Consider the following 16,330-nt stretch of genomic DNA (forward strand, 5'->3'; position numbering starts at 1 on the left):
TTTTTTGTGTGTGTAAGAATCGTTGCAGATGATAAAAACAGTGTATCCCTATGTTTGACTTTCAATATCTGTAACTCTTTTCTATGTTCAAATTTCAATATCTGCAACTCTTTTCTATGTTTATGCTCATGTTAGGAGCATAAAAGAAGTGATTCTTTCACTATAAAACTCAAAAGTGTTTACGGATGTCAAAAAATTATGTCTCCAATTCCTCTGCATTGTTTCCGATTGCCTTTTTACCAGTCTGGCTTTTTTGATTCACTGATTTGGACTCCTCGTCTTCAAACGGTAATACAATTACGGGGGCTGCCGGCACCGTAAGCCAACGCTCTTTCAAGAAGCTTAGGAATCTCTTGACCATTTCCCTCCTGAATTTGAGCTCTCGAGTGAAGAGATCGCATAGAACAAAAGCAAGTACGTACTTGAAAGGTATAATGAGAAGAATGGTTGCGGATGTTAAAAACACTAGTGCAACCTCAGTTGTTATCTGCAAAAAATCGTTTAAATGAATATAATTGATTCCAAATTTGCCTAAGCAGTCAGTATAAAATCACGATGGTCTTATTATGTTCTCATTCTTGAATCATGGCATCGTACCTGAGGCTGACCAGCAAGGAGGATCGTGCGTAATTTCAGGAGAGTAACGTTCAGATTCTGGAGAAAATACTCGACATCGCGGATGCCATCCTTTACTGCTATGATCTTTGAATAGTATTTGAAGGTGGCTGATCACGTATAGTGACTTTCCCGAAAGATCTTCCGAGACGACCTTGCTCCTTGAGGCCTTTAAGCGTTAGCATGCAGGCAGCTAAGACAATCAAAGCCATCGGAAAAACATATGGCAGCAGGTTTCTAGGGAGTAAATGCTCAACGCATCAGCATACCAGTGCTCAAATGGAGTGATAAGAGGGAAAATAATAACAGAAAGTAGCTAACAAATAAGGCCATCGCCTTCTATCGCAAGAAAAAGCTTGAAAGCTCACCCTTTAACCAAGAGCTAAAGCTTGAAAGCGAAGTACAAATTTCTAACCTTAGAGACCAAAATATAGACCACGAACCTGAAAATAATTGTATAAACAAATGCAAGGAAAGAGAGAGTCAAGTGTGGCTCCTCCCAGCGTCTAAGCTTGTCAAAATTCCGAGCAGTGATTGTAAAAGGAAGAATAAGTTCCTGCATAAAGAGAACGCATCAGTATAATCGATTGACATGTAAGGTTATATGTATAAAATAAACAGTACATGCTGAAACAAGAACAAACGTATGATAAGTAAGAAAAAAAAACATAGTAAAATAGATGCCGGACCTTGAAAAGGTCGATATTACTGGGTATCCCTTCAGGTTTCGCTGCATCGATGGTGGCTTGAGTTTTTTCCACTGCCTGGTATTTTTGTTTGCAGGTCCCTGCTGCCCTTTCAATGAGAGACTTATCAGCCACAACAAGATTTTTTATTTAGCACTACTGCGGGTCTATTTGAAGAATGCTTCCAAAAACTAATGGAAGCACTAGAAACCCAAGACGGAGATCTCATCCACTTCCACAAGTAAACACTTCCGTCAATGTCAAATACATGATCGCTGATTTCTAATCCCGATTCAGAACGGCTTGTTCCTTCAGCTCCCGTATCCGTAGCTTTTACAACTAATGGTCCACCCCAATAGTTTAAGGCTAGAGTTTGGAAGACGAGATCACCATGGGGTGCATTTTGCAAAAACGAGAACTGAACAAGTTTGATTGGATCATCCAACAACTTTCGCATGAACAGGAGTGCTTGAAGTCTAGCAATGCCATTAACGGTACCTGTCGTAGCCTTTTGCTTCCCTTTTTGAGAACCAAATACTTGAGACAGCGATCGGTCACTATCATCCGGTCCATACTCAATAAGAAACTTGTGTAGAGTTATAATTTCACTGATAGATGCGTGCCAAACATCTCGCCTCAATTCACCTCCCAAGTCGACAAACTCCAACACCCATGTTTGGGTTCTGAATACAAGTTCAAAAATATTAATTATTTGTTTAAGAGGAATTCCGATGGAGAAAAAATGGATCTCCAAGACTAAGTTGGCAACAAAAGACTGGAGAAGCTCACCCCGGACCATTTGAAACAGCTACTCCAGAGTCAAAAAGGCCCCAATTGAAAGGCCCGACTTTTACTTTCTCAACTTCCAATCCCGGACTTGTAAGATCAAGTTATTGCATCGTTTTGACCTTTAAATTTAACATCCTGCAACAACATGAAAGTCATCAATCTCCCATGCAATTATATGCCCAAGAACTGGAACAGTAGGATCGTTCTAAGTTTCCTTGCAAACTTGTTAAAAATTTTCCAACTTTTCAACTCATTTGCTTAGTATGCTAGAAACGGAATCAGTTAGTGCCATCAGTCAACTCATGAACTAATGAAAAAAGGTATCATGGGCTACAGCATAAAGGTGCAATAGACAAGTTGTTATCAACAATATGTACCTCAAAGTATAGAGCCTTATCCGTTAGAGTAAGTTTCCCAGGCCATGCCATGTTATTCTCCCATTTTAGAACAGGTCGTTTCCAGCTAGAACCAACGCACAAGATTCATTCTTCTGAAAGCTGAGGATATTCATGGATTTGATACGATCTCCTTCCTTCATGTACTCTACACTAGAACTAGCAGGAATCAAACTTAGCACTACGGCAATAACTAATGTAAGTAACACACGTTAAAAAGGATACAAGTCCAGTGTTCAATAGCATCTTACTTCTATTTTCAAGGTTCAGATAACAATACACGGAAAGGAAATACGAAAGAGAACAAAACTTAGAATAGCATGGTGAGGTTGAGCAATTAGTGATTGCTTATTTTACTGTCAATTCACCGACGTTAACGTTTAATTAAACTAGCAGTAGTGTATGAAATCAGAAGCTTACTTGAGAAGTTAATTGATATAAGTTAACCACGATCTTAATGAGATGCCAGGTTCATCACAGGCAAGAGCTTTGAAAAGATTATGTACCGTAGGGTGATCAGCCACACCAGAAATTGCAGGTGCGATTCGAGTAAAAGCCTCTTCTCCCACTAGCTTTCCCTTTGATAAGACCAAGAAAAATATCGATTTTAAAGCTCCCACTCTTAAATGGTATAATTCCAGAATGCTTTAAATGTTAATAAAAGAAAAGGACCTTAAGAGAAGATTTTGTGAGTGCATGTGCATGCGAATCGTTTTTATTGCTGTAAGGATTCTCCCAAGCAAGCATTGTGATGAACATTAATCTCTGGAATGCATGTTCCTGTAAAAATATCGGTAACATGCATGAAAACGGTAAGGGACACAGAAAACGAGTCAGAAATAATAAAAATGGACATAAAGCATTCGTATGATAATAGTTCTACAGACCTTGAGGCAGGGATGCAAATCAGAGGCATCCCTTGACAAGAACCTAAAGCAGCAATACTCCACCATATTACGAGCATCATCATACTCGGGTTTCGGAATGATAGCTTTGAATATTTTCTGCATTCTTTTGCCACTCAATCCATTCATCCTGTAAACTCAACTTCCAATGGTCATTATCACAATCCAAACTAAACATTGTCCAAAGTTAATCAAAGAAAACATTCTTGGAACATGTATACTTGGGCAAAAAAACACACAATTCGCATAATTCATGATAAGTCACCTGCTAAACTGCTCAATAGAAACAATAGCAGCTAATGAAAGATTTCCATTAGCCATACTACTAGGAATGATCCCTTGTGCCATGAAAATGTCTTCAATGTCTTGGGTGTCAGCTTCATTTCCAGTATCAGGCTTTCCAGTTCCACTTTGAGCAGTTTTTACAAGTGGCAAAGTTACCTCACTAAAAAAATGTTGGGTCTTTGACAGCCATGAATTCATTCTTTCTTGCAAAATCTCTGTCAAAAGACCAAAAACGTAAGTGCAAACATTGAACTAAGAATTAAGTCACAAAAAACCAACAAAATTTACACTTTTATGAATCATAAAGAGATTATCTTGAGAAATGTATTGATAAATAGTTTAAAGGTGAATAATAACATACTGGGTTCAATGTCATTGAGCTTCCATCTATCCCTCTGAGCTCCCACAAGCTTGAACCTTAACTTGTGCTTTGAAGCAGAGTTTCTTGAGAAATACCCAAACTTGGAAAAGTTTTCATTGCCGTTTATCAGATAATTCAACCCAAAATCCGATGCTTTTAACTGAGTAACCGGCAACCTTAAAACCATCTTATTTTCTACTACCTTTTTCTTCTTTTTGGTGGGATTTCAAGATTGAAGAACTGAATCCATTATTGAGTTGAAAACACAAGTTTCCTGGGCTACTACTGGTTTTCAAAGGTTCAAGCTTTTGTTTTAGCCAGTGTTCAAAGATTCAAGCTTCGAGACAGATTTCTATCAAAAGATGTTGGAAATCAAAGAAGAAGAAAAGATGAGAGGCGTGAGGGGATGGCTTTCTCTTTGGAGCTAGAAACTTCAAACTTGGATGATTGCTTCAACAGTTGCTAGCTGACACGAAACCAGACCGAACCCAACACAAGACCCAAAATTTTGTCTTTGAAGTTAGAACCACTACCACCACTTATATTAGCTTTAAGCACCTGCGTCTCTGTGTGTTTAATGTTGATTCCTCAAAAAATTTGCCATTTACCCTCATATAGCCTAACTGCGATAGACGTTATCCAAACTCAATACACTTTTATTCTGGTTCACCGATCAACTTGTCTTAAATCCCTATTTCCTTGATATTTTTTTACTATTGGCTCTAACTTACCAGTTATAATCATTCTTTCTGACCAGAAATTCGCTTCAACACAAACCCAACACCCAAAATTTTGTGTTTGAAGTTAGAACTAACCACTTATGTTGGCTTTAAACACCTGTGTGTTCTTATGTTTAATATTTATCCTCAAAACATTTGTCATTTTCCCTGAAGTACCCTAAATGGGGAAGTTCTGATATGAGGGGATTAAAACCGTTAAAAAACGGTGTGATTGGTTAAATAAGTAATCGGTTAAAAATTATACCGTAAATGTTATATAATTTAACTGAAAATATTATTTTAGTTAGTAATAAAAACGGTAATAACTTATTATGTTATCGTCCAATGTAGAATGCATCAAAAATATATAGACGATAACATAGTCGGTTAATTATTAAAAATATTATTAATTACAATAATATATTATGTAGCGTTTATATAACGTAATAGGTAGCGCCTTGTTAAAACTGATGGAGCTTTAGAAATCCGACGATAACATAATCAGTTAATTACTAGAAATATTATCAAGCATAATAACATATTAGGTAGCGCTTATATAACGTAATAGGTAGCACTTTTTTAAACTGATGGGCTTTAAAAATTCGACGATAACAAAATAGGTTAATTATTGGATTTGTCATATTGAAACCAATCTTATCAATTTTAATCAGTTATATTGTCTTGTATAGATACATGTTTTATAAGTATCGATACTTCCTAGGTTCATCTAGTTTTATCATATTGAACCTGATTTTCTCATATTTTACCTGATATATATTATGTATCGATACATATTTTAATAGTATCGATGCGTACCGACAAGCTAAGTTTACCGATTATCAAATTTTTTAATATTTCTTCATGATTTCTACATACAATATTATTATTTCTTAACATTTTTAATAACGCTAAACCGACTTATTAAATATTTTATTATATTTCTAGTAACACTGTATATTAGCCCTATATTAATCTACCTTTTCTTAGACAACCCTCTCCCCCATTTCTCCTTCAAAAGCAAAAACCACTGTAGCTCAAAATAACTAAATAAATAGAGATATTGGGAGACATACTGAGTCAGTGAGCGAGGCTTTTTCCTTTGTAAAGCAGCAAAAAATGCCACCTACAAACCATCTAAACCATGGCCCAGAGACGCGTTCAGCCACCGCCAACGGCGACCACCAAGGCGGCGGCCATTCCCATAGCGCCCCACCTATCCAACGCTATCACACTTACTACCCTCGCTCTTCCTCTTCCTCCGCCTCTTTCAAAGGATGTTGTTGCTGCCTCTTCCTTCTTTTTCCTTCTTAGCCCTTCTAATACTAGCCGTCGTTCTCATCATCGTCCTCGCCGTTAAACCCAAGAAGCCACAGTTCGATCTCCAACAAGTAGGGGTCCAATATATGGGCATTTCCACATCCAATCCTTCCTCTTTCGACGGCACCGCCGCAGCCGTCGCGACCACCCCGACGACCGCCTCTTTGTCTCTGACCATCCGCATGCTTTTCACGGCGGTGAATCCCAATAAAGTTGGGATCAAATACGGCGAGTCGAGGTTCACCGTTATGTACCGCGGGATTCCTTTGGGGAAAGCTTCGGTCCCCGGATTTTACCAAGAAGCTCACAGCACCAGAAACGTGGAGGCAACCATCGCAGTGGATCGAGCAAACTTAATGCAAGCTAACGCAGCTGATTTAATCAGAGACGCCTCGCTTAACGACCGTGTCCAGCTTCGAGTTTTGGGTGATGTTGGCGCCAAGATCCGGGTAATGGACTTCGATTCTCCCGGCGTTCAGGTCACGTATTTAACTTCCTCTCTTAGAAACAATTTAAACCCATTTGCAGCCTCCATTAAATTTCTAATTATAGGATTAAGCTATTAGTGATTTTAAACACTGTTTTACACATTGCAAGGCCCCGTAAGAGGTGGCTGCTTTTTAGCCACCGCCATCCCCACCACCCACTAGCTGTCGTATTCAACTTTTGATGTTCATTGTTTTAGAGGAATGTACTTAGTTTTTGATGCATTGTTGCAGTATTATTTGACTAATTGTTGCCTTAGGACATGTAGTAAAAGGCGATTAAAGCTATGTTTTAATTTTTTAATAACGGTAAGAATTTTGCTTGCTTCTCACGCGATTTAACTACACGCACCAATGGCATTTAGCTATCGTGCGGCAAGCTTTTTTTTCATGCAAATACTTGACCATGAATCTATGAATGTATATATGATATTGAATTATTCGATATATTTCTTACAATTAAACAAACCAATCCATTGATTTCTGGGATTTATTTATCAATTTGGATTTAGGATTATTCTTTTTGGACAATTTTTTGGGTAATTGTAGGAGCATGATGTTGCTGCTGTAGTAGTGAAATAAAACTGAATAACATATAGGGTAAAGTTTACCGAATGTCATGATGAACTATGCTCAAATGATCTATTTGATCTTTGAACTTTCAAAAAGTTATAAATGGTCATTTAATTTATCCAACTGTTATAACCACTGTTTTATAATTTTTAAAATTCAATGACCAAAATGATCATTTGAGAAGAGTCTAGTACCCTCCAATGCGCATTTATGGAGCAGAAATGAAAAAATATATTTTGTTAAGTTGCTGGTTTCTAGCCATGTGATTTTGGGTAAATGGTGGGCTATAACTTGGACCCACTTTACTCTCTTATCTGCAGCAGTGGGATCCACCGCCCATGAATTTCCTTTACAGTGTGATCCACAAGATTTTAACTTTTAACCTCAATCCTCCTTCAAAATTCACTATAGTACTTGGAAATTTCTTGCCTTATATCTATGGTACCTGAAATTAAACCTTGTGGATGGGAAAACATTATTGAGTGAATTTGTTCTGAAATGGAGTTTGATCCGACTCGAATCGATTCGGGCATAATCAAGACCCTTCTGGCTACCTTACATCGGGGTCTAGAGAAAAATAGAAATCAAGTTGCATATTTGATATGGTTTTTTGTTGTTGTCTAAATTGGTTTCATATACGAGAGAATTATACCATTACATTCATGTATGAATACGTGCTCGAACATAGGTTTGCATTGTCCATTACTAATGCTTTAGATATTTGCTTAACAAAATGGGGTTATATGAAAACATTATCGAGCTTATTGGAACCTAACACATCATTGCTTAGCCATGAAGCAGCCTTAACAATAAAATATAATGTGTTTTAGCTCATATATCAAATAGGGACCCATGTTCATTGACCTTAAATCGTCACTTTCATAATTGTCATGTGATCTCTCCACATGCTCACTGATGGGGAAGCATAGCATCATATCATGTTTGACACGTTTTGACATTCAATCTTATCTTTTCACATTATTACATTCAAGTAGGAGCTATCTAATGAGTGGGAGGGGGTGCCCCCCCTCAAATTTTTGGGTCCTTCATACTTTTGAAACTATGAAAATTAAGTATTGCCCCAAATATTTTAGTCTAGTTACTTGTAAGGTACCTATCAGTTTTGAAACTAGAAAAATCAAATCTTAGTCCACGTTTTTTTTTCAATTTAATTACTTATCAGATCCTTATTTTGAAATTAGGAAAATTAAGTTTGACCCTTAATTTTTTGGGCTACTCATAACATTCTTGGTAATTTCAAAAATTAGACAAAATAGATTCCGACTCTCTAATTTTAAAATTTTATATTGGTGGCTTGATATTTAGGATCCCATTTTATTATCATTTGAGTTGGTCTCTCCCGAAGTTTCATTCTGATTCCGTCCATGATTACACTGATTTTTTTTATTTTGCTAAATTATTTTTGTAATGGAATGGGCAGGTATCTGTGGATTGTGCAATAGTGATAAGTCCGAGGAAGCAGTCACTTACATTCAAGCAATGCGGATTTGATGGATTGGGTGTTTAAAACCCAAGCTTGTTTATATCCGTATTGACTGAGAAAGGTATTTAATTTCTCTTTCATTGTTCTCCATTCTCTTATCCAAGATGGATCTGATAAAAAAAGAAAAAGGAAGAAGGGGGAAGCCAGAATTCAGGGGAAGAAAGAGGCACAGAATGGTTGGAGTATTGCAAAAGTAACGCATAGTCAAAGAAGATGACGAGAGTGGGAAAGATGAATTTTTGGAGCCCCCCTCCCCCCCCCCCCAATAGTTCCCAAAGCAAAGATTTTGCTCAACTTTTGTATTGGGGTTTTAAGGAAAAGGGGTTGTAAAGTTGGCATGTGCAGTTCCTAATCTTAACCCAACTGCCAAAATATGTCTCTTCGTGCTGTGGTGTTTCTGCCACTACTACATCGTGTCATCTAAGTTACGAAGGAATTGGTAGAATTTTGTATGCTTTGATGGTTTTGACCCATAGTTATACTTGAAAGAACTTCAACCAATGCCTGTGCAGTGTGATGATGCTCATTACCAACCACAATAAATGAAGTTCCAAAGGTTAAATTCCAGGGAGACGGAATGATGTGGTTTAAGACCAATGCCAACATTTTCATCAATTTTAATGATATGGTTTGTTTTACTTTTATATATCGAATCAAAACTATAACAATAACAACAAAATCCTATTTTCATATGCAATGGAGTAAGGGGAGGTAGGGTAGTAGGCTGCTCCCAACGTCAGGTTGAGAGTAGCTTTTGTAGAAGACCTCCGGTAGTCGGAAAATTAAAAATAAAGATAAAATACAATGTATGTATATATAAATACATAGGTGAAATAGTCTTCATATGCAGTCTTCATATGCGTATCTATAATAGGAAGTAATTCCTGTAAATGAATTCCTGCGTAAAAATCTCTGCATATAGACAGAAACGTAAGACCCGATAAAATTTAAAAAGAGGAAATATGACGAGAAGGATACACAAAAAGTTGACGATAACAAGCAACGAGAAAGAATAAAGTCAAAATTGATTAAAACCTAAACTAAGATAACATTATTCCGCTACTCTAATTCTAAGTCTTCATAAATTCTAATGACAGAAAAAAAAAAATTCATAGAAATTACTATAAATGCATTAAAATAAGACAGAGATGATTCATTGGGTAAACTACTCGACTACCTTATCCTAAGTCTCTATATTTTCCCTGTTTCTCTCATTTGCTCACTTCTCATTGCTTTGCCTTGCGTTTTCCAGTTTGAATTTTCCTCTCATCCGATGAGCGGAAAGAAAAGGACAAGTGAGCAACGATGTGGAGAAAATAGAACTCAAAATTCGGGATGTCATGGCATCTTCCAAGGTGATTACGACCACGTCAAAGACGAATCCCGACGTGCCACGTCAGCCATCCCTACGCTCTTCGCTCTCCACTCTCCTCGCTGATCTCCAAAACCAACAAAACAACAACCAAAACCAATCTCAGAACTGCCTTGGCTCCGTGACCATGAACGATCTCTTGAAAAACATATACTCGTCGACGCCGCCGCAGCCGACTACTTCATCCGACGCCAACGCACAGTTCCTCGGCGCTTCCATCTCACGCGAAGGTAGTTTCTCGCTCCCGAAGGATGTGGCGAACAAGTCCGTCGACGAGGTTTGGAAGGAGATCGTCACCGGCGGAGGAGGCGATCAGAAGCAGGAAGGTCAGTTGGAAGAGATGACTTTGGAGGATTTTTTGACGAAAGCTGGAGCGGTTAGAGAAGAGGATGTCGGGGGAGTTGTTAATCAGGTGGGAGTAGGCGCAGGCATTTATCATGTGGACCCCTTCGTTATCAACGGCGGTGGAAGTTAGTTTCCGGCGTTTGGAAACAACGGGAACGTTGATCATCAGACCTTGGTCGTTGTGCCAGCAGGTTTAGGCGCGATGAGAGGTGAACGACGCGCCGTGGAGGAACCTCCTTTGGATAAAGCGACGCAGCAGAAACAGAGGAGGATGATCAAGAACAGGGAATCAGCTGCTCGGTCTAGAGAACGCAAACAGGTCAAGCTTTCATTTCTAAATTATGTTTGGTTGCCTAGAAAATGGAGAGTAATAATTATACTTCACTTTATCTCATTGAGATTTTAATTGTATTACTATCCTTGTTGACACTTAGGCATATACTGTTGAATTGGAATCTATGGTTTCACATTTGGAAGAAGAGAACGCTCTGTTGCTAAGAGAAGAGGTATATATATGCTTCTATATTATATGATTTAAGATCGCATTCAAGAATTTCGATTGTTTCCCCATTACCAAGCTTAATGAACTACTTAATTTCTAAATGTTTAATCAAAATTAAAATATGCTTCAAAATAATTCCAAAGCTATTCAATGTACATAAATCAAAATGATGCATTACCAGGTTTTCTTTCAAGTATATTCATTCGTAACATGAACTGAAACTGCGGAGATTTTGGCACCCTTTTCTCTTTAATCTGGATTTCAGTCAATTAGTATCTCGATGAATATATGATGAATGTATGAATCATCGTTATTCGTTAGGCATTAGATCATGAACATTTTGATTCTGAATTGATTTATCAACATACATTGCAGGCTGATTTCAATTCAATTACATAACGTGCTTCACATATCTCAAGATTTCTTCAGCTTATTTTATGAATCATCAATTCTTGAAAATCCCATCGTTGGTTTAGTGATTTATGTTCGGAGATGTCTTTAATTTGCAAGTAAATGAACATTTCAGCAAACATCGACTCATTGAGTGAATACATTTTCACTTTGGAATTGCTTTCTTTTACATAATACATCATAACGAGTTAAGAGCTCATCACCATGGCTGCAGATTTTTTCCCCATGATAACAATGATTCGTATTTAAGATATGCTATGGCTGTTAAACCTTGTACCGTTGTCCTCTTTGCTTACCAGGTTGATGACACCTCGTGGTTTAACTCTAACGCAGTTGATGAAGAACCTCATCCCCGTCATGGAGAAGCAAAGACCACGTCGTGCAGGCGTGTTCATTCCATGGAATGGTAAATGTTCGGCAGCAGTTCCTTATCTTTTTTTTTCTTGTTAATCCTGTGTCCATAATTGAAGCTATAGGAAATAACTGCAAGAACCAAGCTGAAACTGAAGTGGGGTATTACGAGTAATGAAAGCAAAAACCGAGTTCAAGCTTGATCTAGATTTTACCCATGTGGAATATCTTTTCAGAAACTAAAGTTTGAGGTGTGGAAGAAGATGCATTTTGCTTAGGTTAGGTAATTTGTGAATAAAGAAAAGGAAGAAAACTAATCTCATTAGCCATTTATGTAAATCCTGTCAGAAGGGGAAGATGGTAGGCCAGGCCCGAGAACTGATCTAACACATTCTGAGTGTAAAATTTCATAAGAATATTCGAATGGCCTCACTTTCTTTCTCTATATTATTATGATTCATTTATATTTTATAGAGTTATGTGTTATGATGACGTGAAAGTTAGGGTTTGATCGTGTTGATTTGGGAGAAATGGCGAAGGGAAGAATTGGGAAGCAACAGCCGAAATTGGGGGAGGATCGAATGAATTTAGGGATTGACATGGAGGTTAGGGATTGAAATTGTATCTTAGGATTTGGGGAATTGAAGAGAAGACATAATGAAGCGTAAGAGACACGAGTTAAAGGTAGGCGGGTGGAGTGTTCAGTGGGCTTATTTAGACTTAAACCAATATAAGTTACAGGTGGGCTTATATGTTGGGCTTGAGTGTTATAATAATTTTAGGAGAGAAGTTTGGAGGGTGAGTCAGCTTGGGACGGTTATTTTGTTGGATTTGTTGTTATGACAGTTGGTACTGTATATATATAATTTGTACCAATCCTTTAAGGGTTATCTTATGAATGAATACAAGTTTTCTGTATCTAAGTCTTTTTCTATTATGAAATCCCTAAAATTCTTCTACATTCTTATCCTAAATCATAATAAATTGGTAATCAGAGCTAAGTTTTATGATCCAAAAATCCATTTTTCACGTTGGGAAAGACAAGAAAGATGCAAAAGAAGGGAATAATTGAGGTACTGGAACAAGCATTAGAGGTGAATGAGGAGACCTTACCATCTTGGTGGGTTGAGCAGAAAGCAGAGCTGGAGGGAAGGATACAAACCTTGGAGGATGGGATGACTGAGAACAGGGGCTATTTGCAGAGAATCCTACAGTTGGTCAACCAGGCAGCTGAGGAAAAAGACTCACCTCAGTCAGAAAGGAGTCAATCATCAGCAGCTGAAAAGCAAAACAAAGGTGAATGTAAGCAACCATGTTTAGTTACGGTTCCGAGTGAGCATGAGAAGTATACTTTTAAACCTAATGAACCGGGGATATTAGCTGCTAAACCTGTGGAGTTTACTAGTCCTCTACCTTTTAATCCAAAAGTGCAAGAAGAAAATATCATGGGTAGTTCTAGTGAGATTAAAGTAGACAGTAAGGGTTTGTTTAGGAGTTATGGGCCTATTTTACCTCGACCTAAATTGGAATTACATATGTTTAATGGCAGTAATCCCAGAGGATGGGTTAGAAAATGCCAAAAATATTTTAATCTTTTGGGAGTTCATGAGGAACAGAAACTGGATGTGGTTGCAATGTATTTGATGAGAAAGGCTGAGACTTAGTTTGATGGCTATATTATGCAGAAGCATAGAGTGACTTGGCATGAGTTTGAGGCTGATTTGTGTCATAGATTTTGTGATAGAAACTATTCAGATATCATTGAAGAATTTAATAAGTTAATGCAGAAGGATAGTGTAGAAGAGTATCAAGAAAAGTTTGATGAGTTAAGACCCTATTTACTATAACAACATATGCATTTAGGGGAGAATTATTTTGTTTTCAGCTTCATTAGTGGTCTTAAGGAGGAATTAAAACATAAGGTGAAGGTGTTGGAGCCTAAGAATCTATCTGAAGCTTATAGGCAAGCTAAACTCTATGAGTTAGCTAATGAGATTGAAGGGAAGAAGTACAAATCTCCTAGTAAATTTTTTTCTTACACTCTTTCAAACAGTCAACAGAACAGTGGTAATAGGAGTTTATTACCTAAGCCAGTTCCTCCTAATTCCAATCCAAAACAGAATTTGTTGGATTATAGAAGAGCCAACAATTTGTGCTTTAAATGTGGAGAAAAATTTGTTCTAGGGCATCAGTGCAAAGTCAGACAGCTGAACTGTATGGAGGAAGACGAACCTACAGATTCTGCTGAACAGGATTTAACAGAAGGTGAGAATAGAGAGGTAGAAGATCAAGCTAAAGAAGCCTTGGAAATTTTTATCAATGTTATTACAAGGAATGTGGGACATACTACTTTGAGGATTCAAGGTTTTATCAAGGGAAAACCTATTAATGTGCTAATTGATAGTGGCATCACCCATAGTTTTATAACTCCTCAATGGGCTAAGGAAGGGGTTGAATTGGTTCATACCCAGCCATTAGTTATTTCAGTAGCTAATGGGGATAAGCTGTTCAGTACGGCTAAGAGCAATAAAGTGAGTTGGAAGATGCATGGTTATGATTTCCAGCATGATTTTAGTGTTATCTCTGGGAGGTAGTGACATGGTATTAGGGGTAGATTGGATGGAAGAATTTAGCCCTATAATGATGGATTTTAAAACTAAAACCATCAGTTTTGAGAAAGATGAAGAAACTGTAGTTATAAAAGGGTCTTAAAAGCTGCATTAATTAGATCCATCACATGTGAGAAATTACAAAAGTTAGCAGAAAAAGACACTGAATTAAGTGGGGAGATTTATTTGCTAAGTGCTGAAGTAGAAGACAGTGTAGTTCCTTTACCATTACAAGAACTCCTAGAAGAGTTTAAAGAAGTTTTTGAAGAACCAAGGGGAATGTCTCCTAGTAGGAAACATGATCATGCAATTGTCCTTAAACAGGGAACACAACCAGTAAACCTTAGACCTTATAGATTTGTTCATCATCATAAGGCTGAAGTTGAGAAACAGATTACTGAAATGTTATCCTCTTCTATTATTCAGGTTAGTAAAAGTCCTTTTGCTTCTCCATGTTTACTTATTAAAAAGAAAGATGAAACTTTGAGATTTTGTGTAGATTATAGGAAACTTAATTCTGCTACAGTTAAAAATAAGTTTCTTATTCCTATAGTGGAGGATTTGTTAGATGAATTGAATGAGGCTGTTTTCTTTTCAAAAATTGATTTGAGGTCTGGATATTGGCAAATTAGAATCAAGGAGGAAGATATTCCTAAAACTGCTTTTAGGACTCATCAAGGACACTACGAGTTTAAAGTAATGTCTTTTGGTCTTATTAATGCTCCAGCTACTTTTCAAGCTTTGATGAATGATTTGTTTGGAGAATATTTAAGGAAGTTTGTTCTTGTATTTTTTTATGATATATTGATTTACAGTCCTAGCTTGGAAGAGCATAAACAACACCTAAGAACTGTGTTGGAGGTTCTGTTGAAAAACAGATTATATGCTAAAAGGAGTAAGTGCTTCTTTGGGCAGCAGCAAGTGGAGTATCTAGGGCACTTAATATCAGCTGATGTGGTGGTAACAGATCCTAACAAAGTTAAAGCCATGCAACAGTGGCCCTTGCCTAAGAATCTGAAAGCTTTAAGAGGATTTTTGGGATTAACTGGATACTACAGGATATTCATAAGAGGATATGGGGAACTGAGTAAGCCCTTAACTAATATGTTGAAAAATGATGGGTTTTGTTGGTCTGAAGAAGCCATAACAACTTTTGAAAAGCTAAAGGAAGTTATGTGTAATGCTCCAGTTTTGGCTTTGCCTAATTTTGAGCAGATTTTTTTTTGGAAACTGATGCTAGTTCTAAAGGGATTGGAGCTGTTATTTCTCAAGCAGGGAGACCTATAACCTATTTGAGTAAAGCTTTGGGTCCTAAGCATGCAGATCTTTCAATTTATGAGAATGAGTATTTGGCCATTTTGATGGCAGTTTCTCATTGAAGGCATTATTTGGAGAGTGGTTCTTTTGTCATTAAAATAGACCATGAGTCCTTAAAACATTTACTTGATCAGAAGTTAACTACAACTATCCAGCATAAGGGACTTACAAAGTTATTGGGGTTGGATTATATTATCCAGTATAGGAAGGGTAAGTCTAACAGAGCTGCAGATGCACTCTCTAGACAGCAACTGGATTCTGGTGAATTTGTTCAAATGGGAGTTACTGTTATAACTCCTACTTGGGTACAGGATATTGAAAAGAGTTATGAAGATGATGTTATAGCCCATGAAAAAATTCCTATTCTGGTTATTAAGCCAGATGACCTACAGGACTGAAAATTATTGAAATGAGTCTTGTATTTCAAAATTAGAATTTATGTGGGTAGAAAAGGGGATTTGAGGTAGAATATAATTGTGGCTTTGCATGATTCACCACAAGGATGTCACTCAGGTATTCAAGCTACTTATCAGAAAATTAAGTCTTATTTTTTCTGGCCAAGGATGAAAATGCAAATTCAAGAGCATATACAACAGTGTGATGTGTGTCAAAGGACAAAAATAGAACATATTTCTAAACCAGGGTTGTTACAGCCTATTGCAGTCCCAAACAATGCTTGGGAAGTGATTACAATGGACTTCATTGAAGGTTTGACATCTTCAACAAAATATAATTGCATTTTGGTTGTGGTTGATAAATTCACTAAATATGCTCATTTTATGCCACTAT

General features: G+C 37.2%; 1 protein-coding gene and 3 pseudogenes across 1 annotated transcript; 3 read left to right on the forward strand and 1 right to left on the reverse strand.

Annotated features, from left to right (window-relative positions):
• Positions 1-120: 120 nt before the first annotated feature.
• LOC120214726 lies at positions 121-4,607 on the reverse strand (annotated as a pseudogene).
• A 1,210-nt stretch (positions 4,608-5,817) lies between these two features.
• LOC120214735 lies at positions 5,818-8,799 on the forward strand (annotated as a pseudogene).
• A 1,065-nt stretch (positions 8,800-9,864) lies between these two features.
• LOC120214733 lies at positions 9,865-12,063 on the forward strand (annotated as a pseudogene).
• Positions 12,064-12,664: 601 nt separating this feature from the next.
• LOC120214696 lies at positions 12,665-15,939 on the forward strand. The gene is made up of 6 exons (XM_039212521.1): positions 12,665-13,180; positions 13,301-13,419; positions 13,501-14,205; positions 14,344-15,311; positions 15,440-15,588; positions 15,742-15,939. Exons 1-6 carry the CDS (start codon positions 12,665-12,667, stop codon positions 15,937-15,939), a joined length of 2,655 nt encoding a protein of 884 aa, XP_039068452.1.
• The last annotated feature ends 391 nt before the right edge of the window (positions 15,940-16,330 follow it).

Source organism: Hibiscus syriacus, unplaced genomic scaffold (genome assembly GCF_006381635.1).
Source record: "Hibiscus syriacus cultivar Baekdansim isolate YM2019G1 unplaced genomic scaffold, ASM638163v2 tig00110105_pilon, whole genome shotgun sequence".
Lineage (NCBI taxonomy): Eukaryota > Viridiplantae > Streptophyta > Magnoliopsida > Malvales > Malvaceae > Hibiscus > Hibiscus syriacus.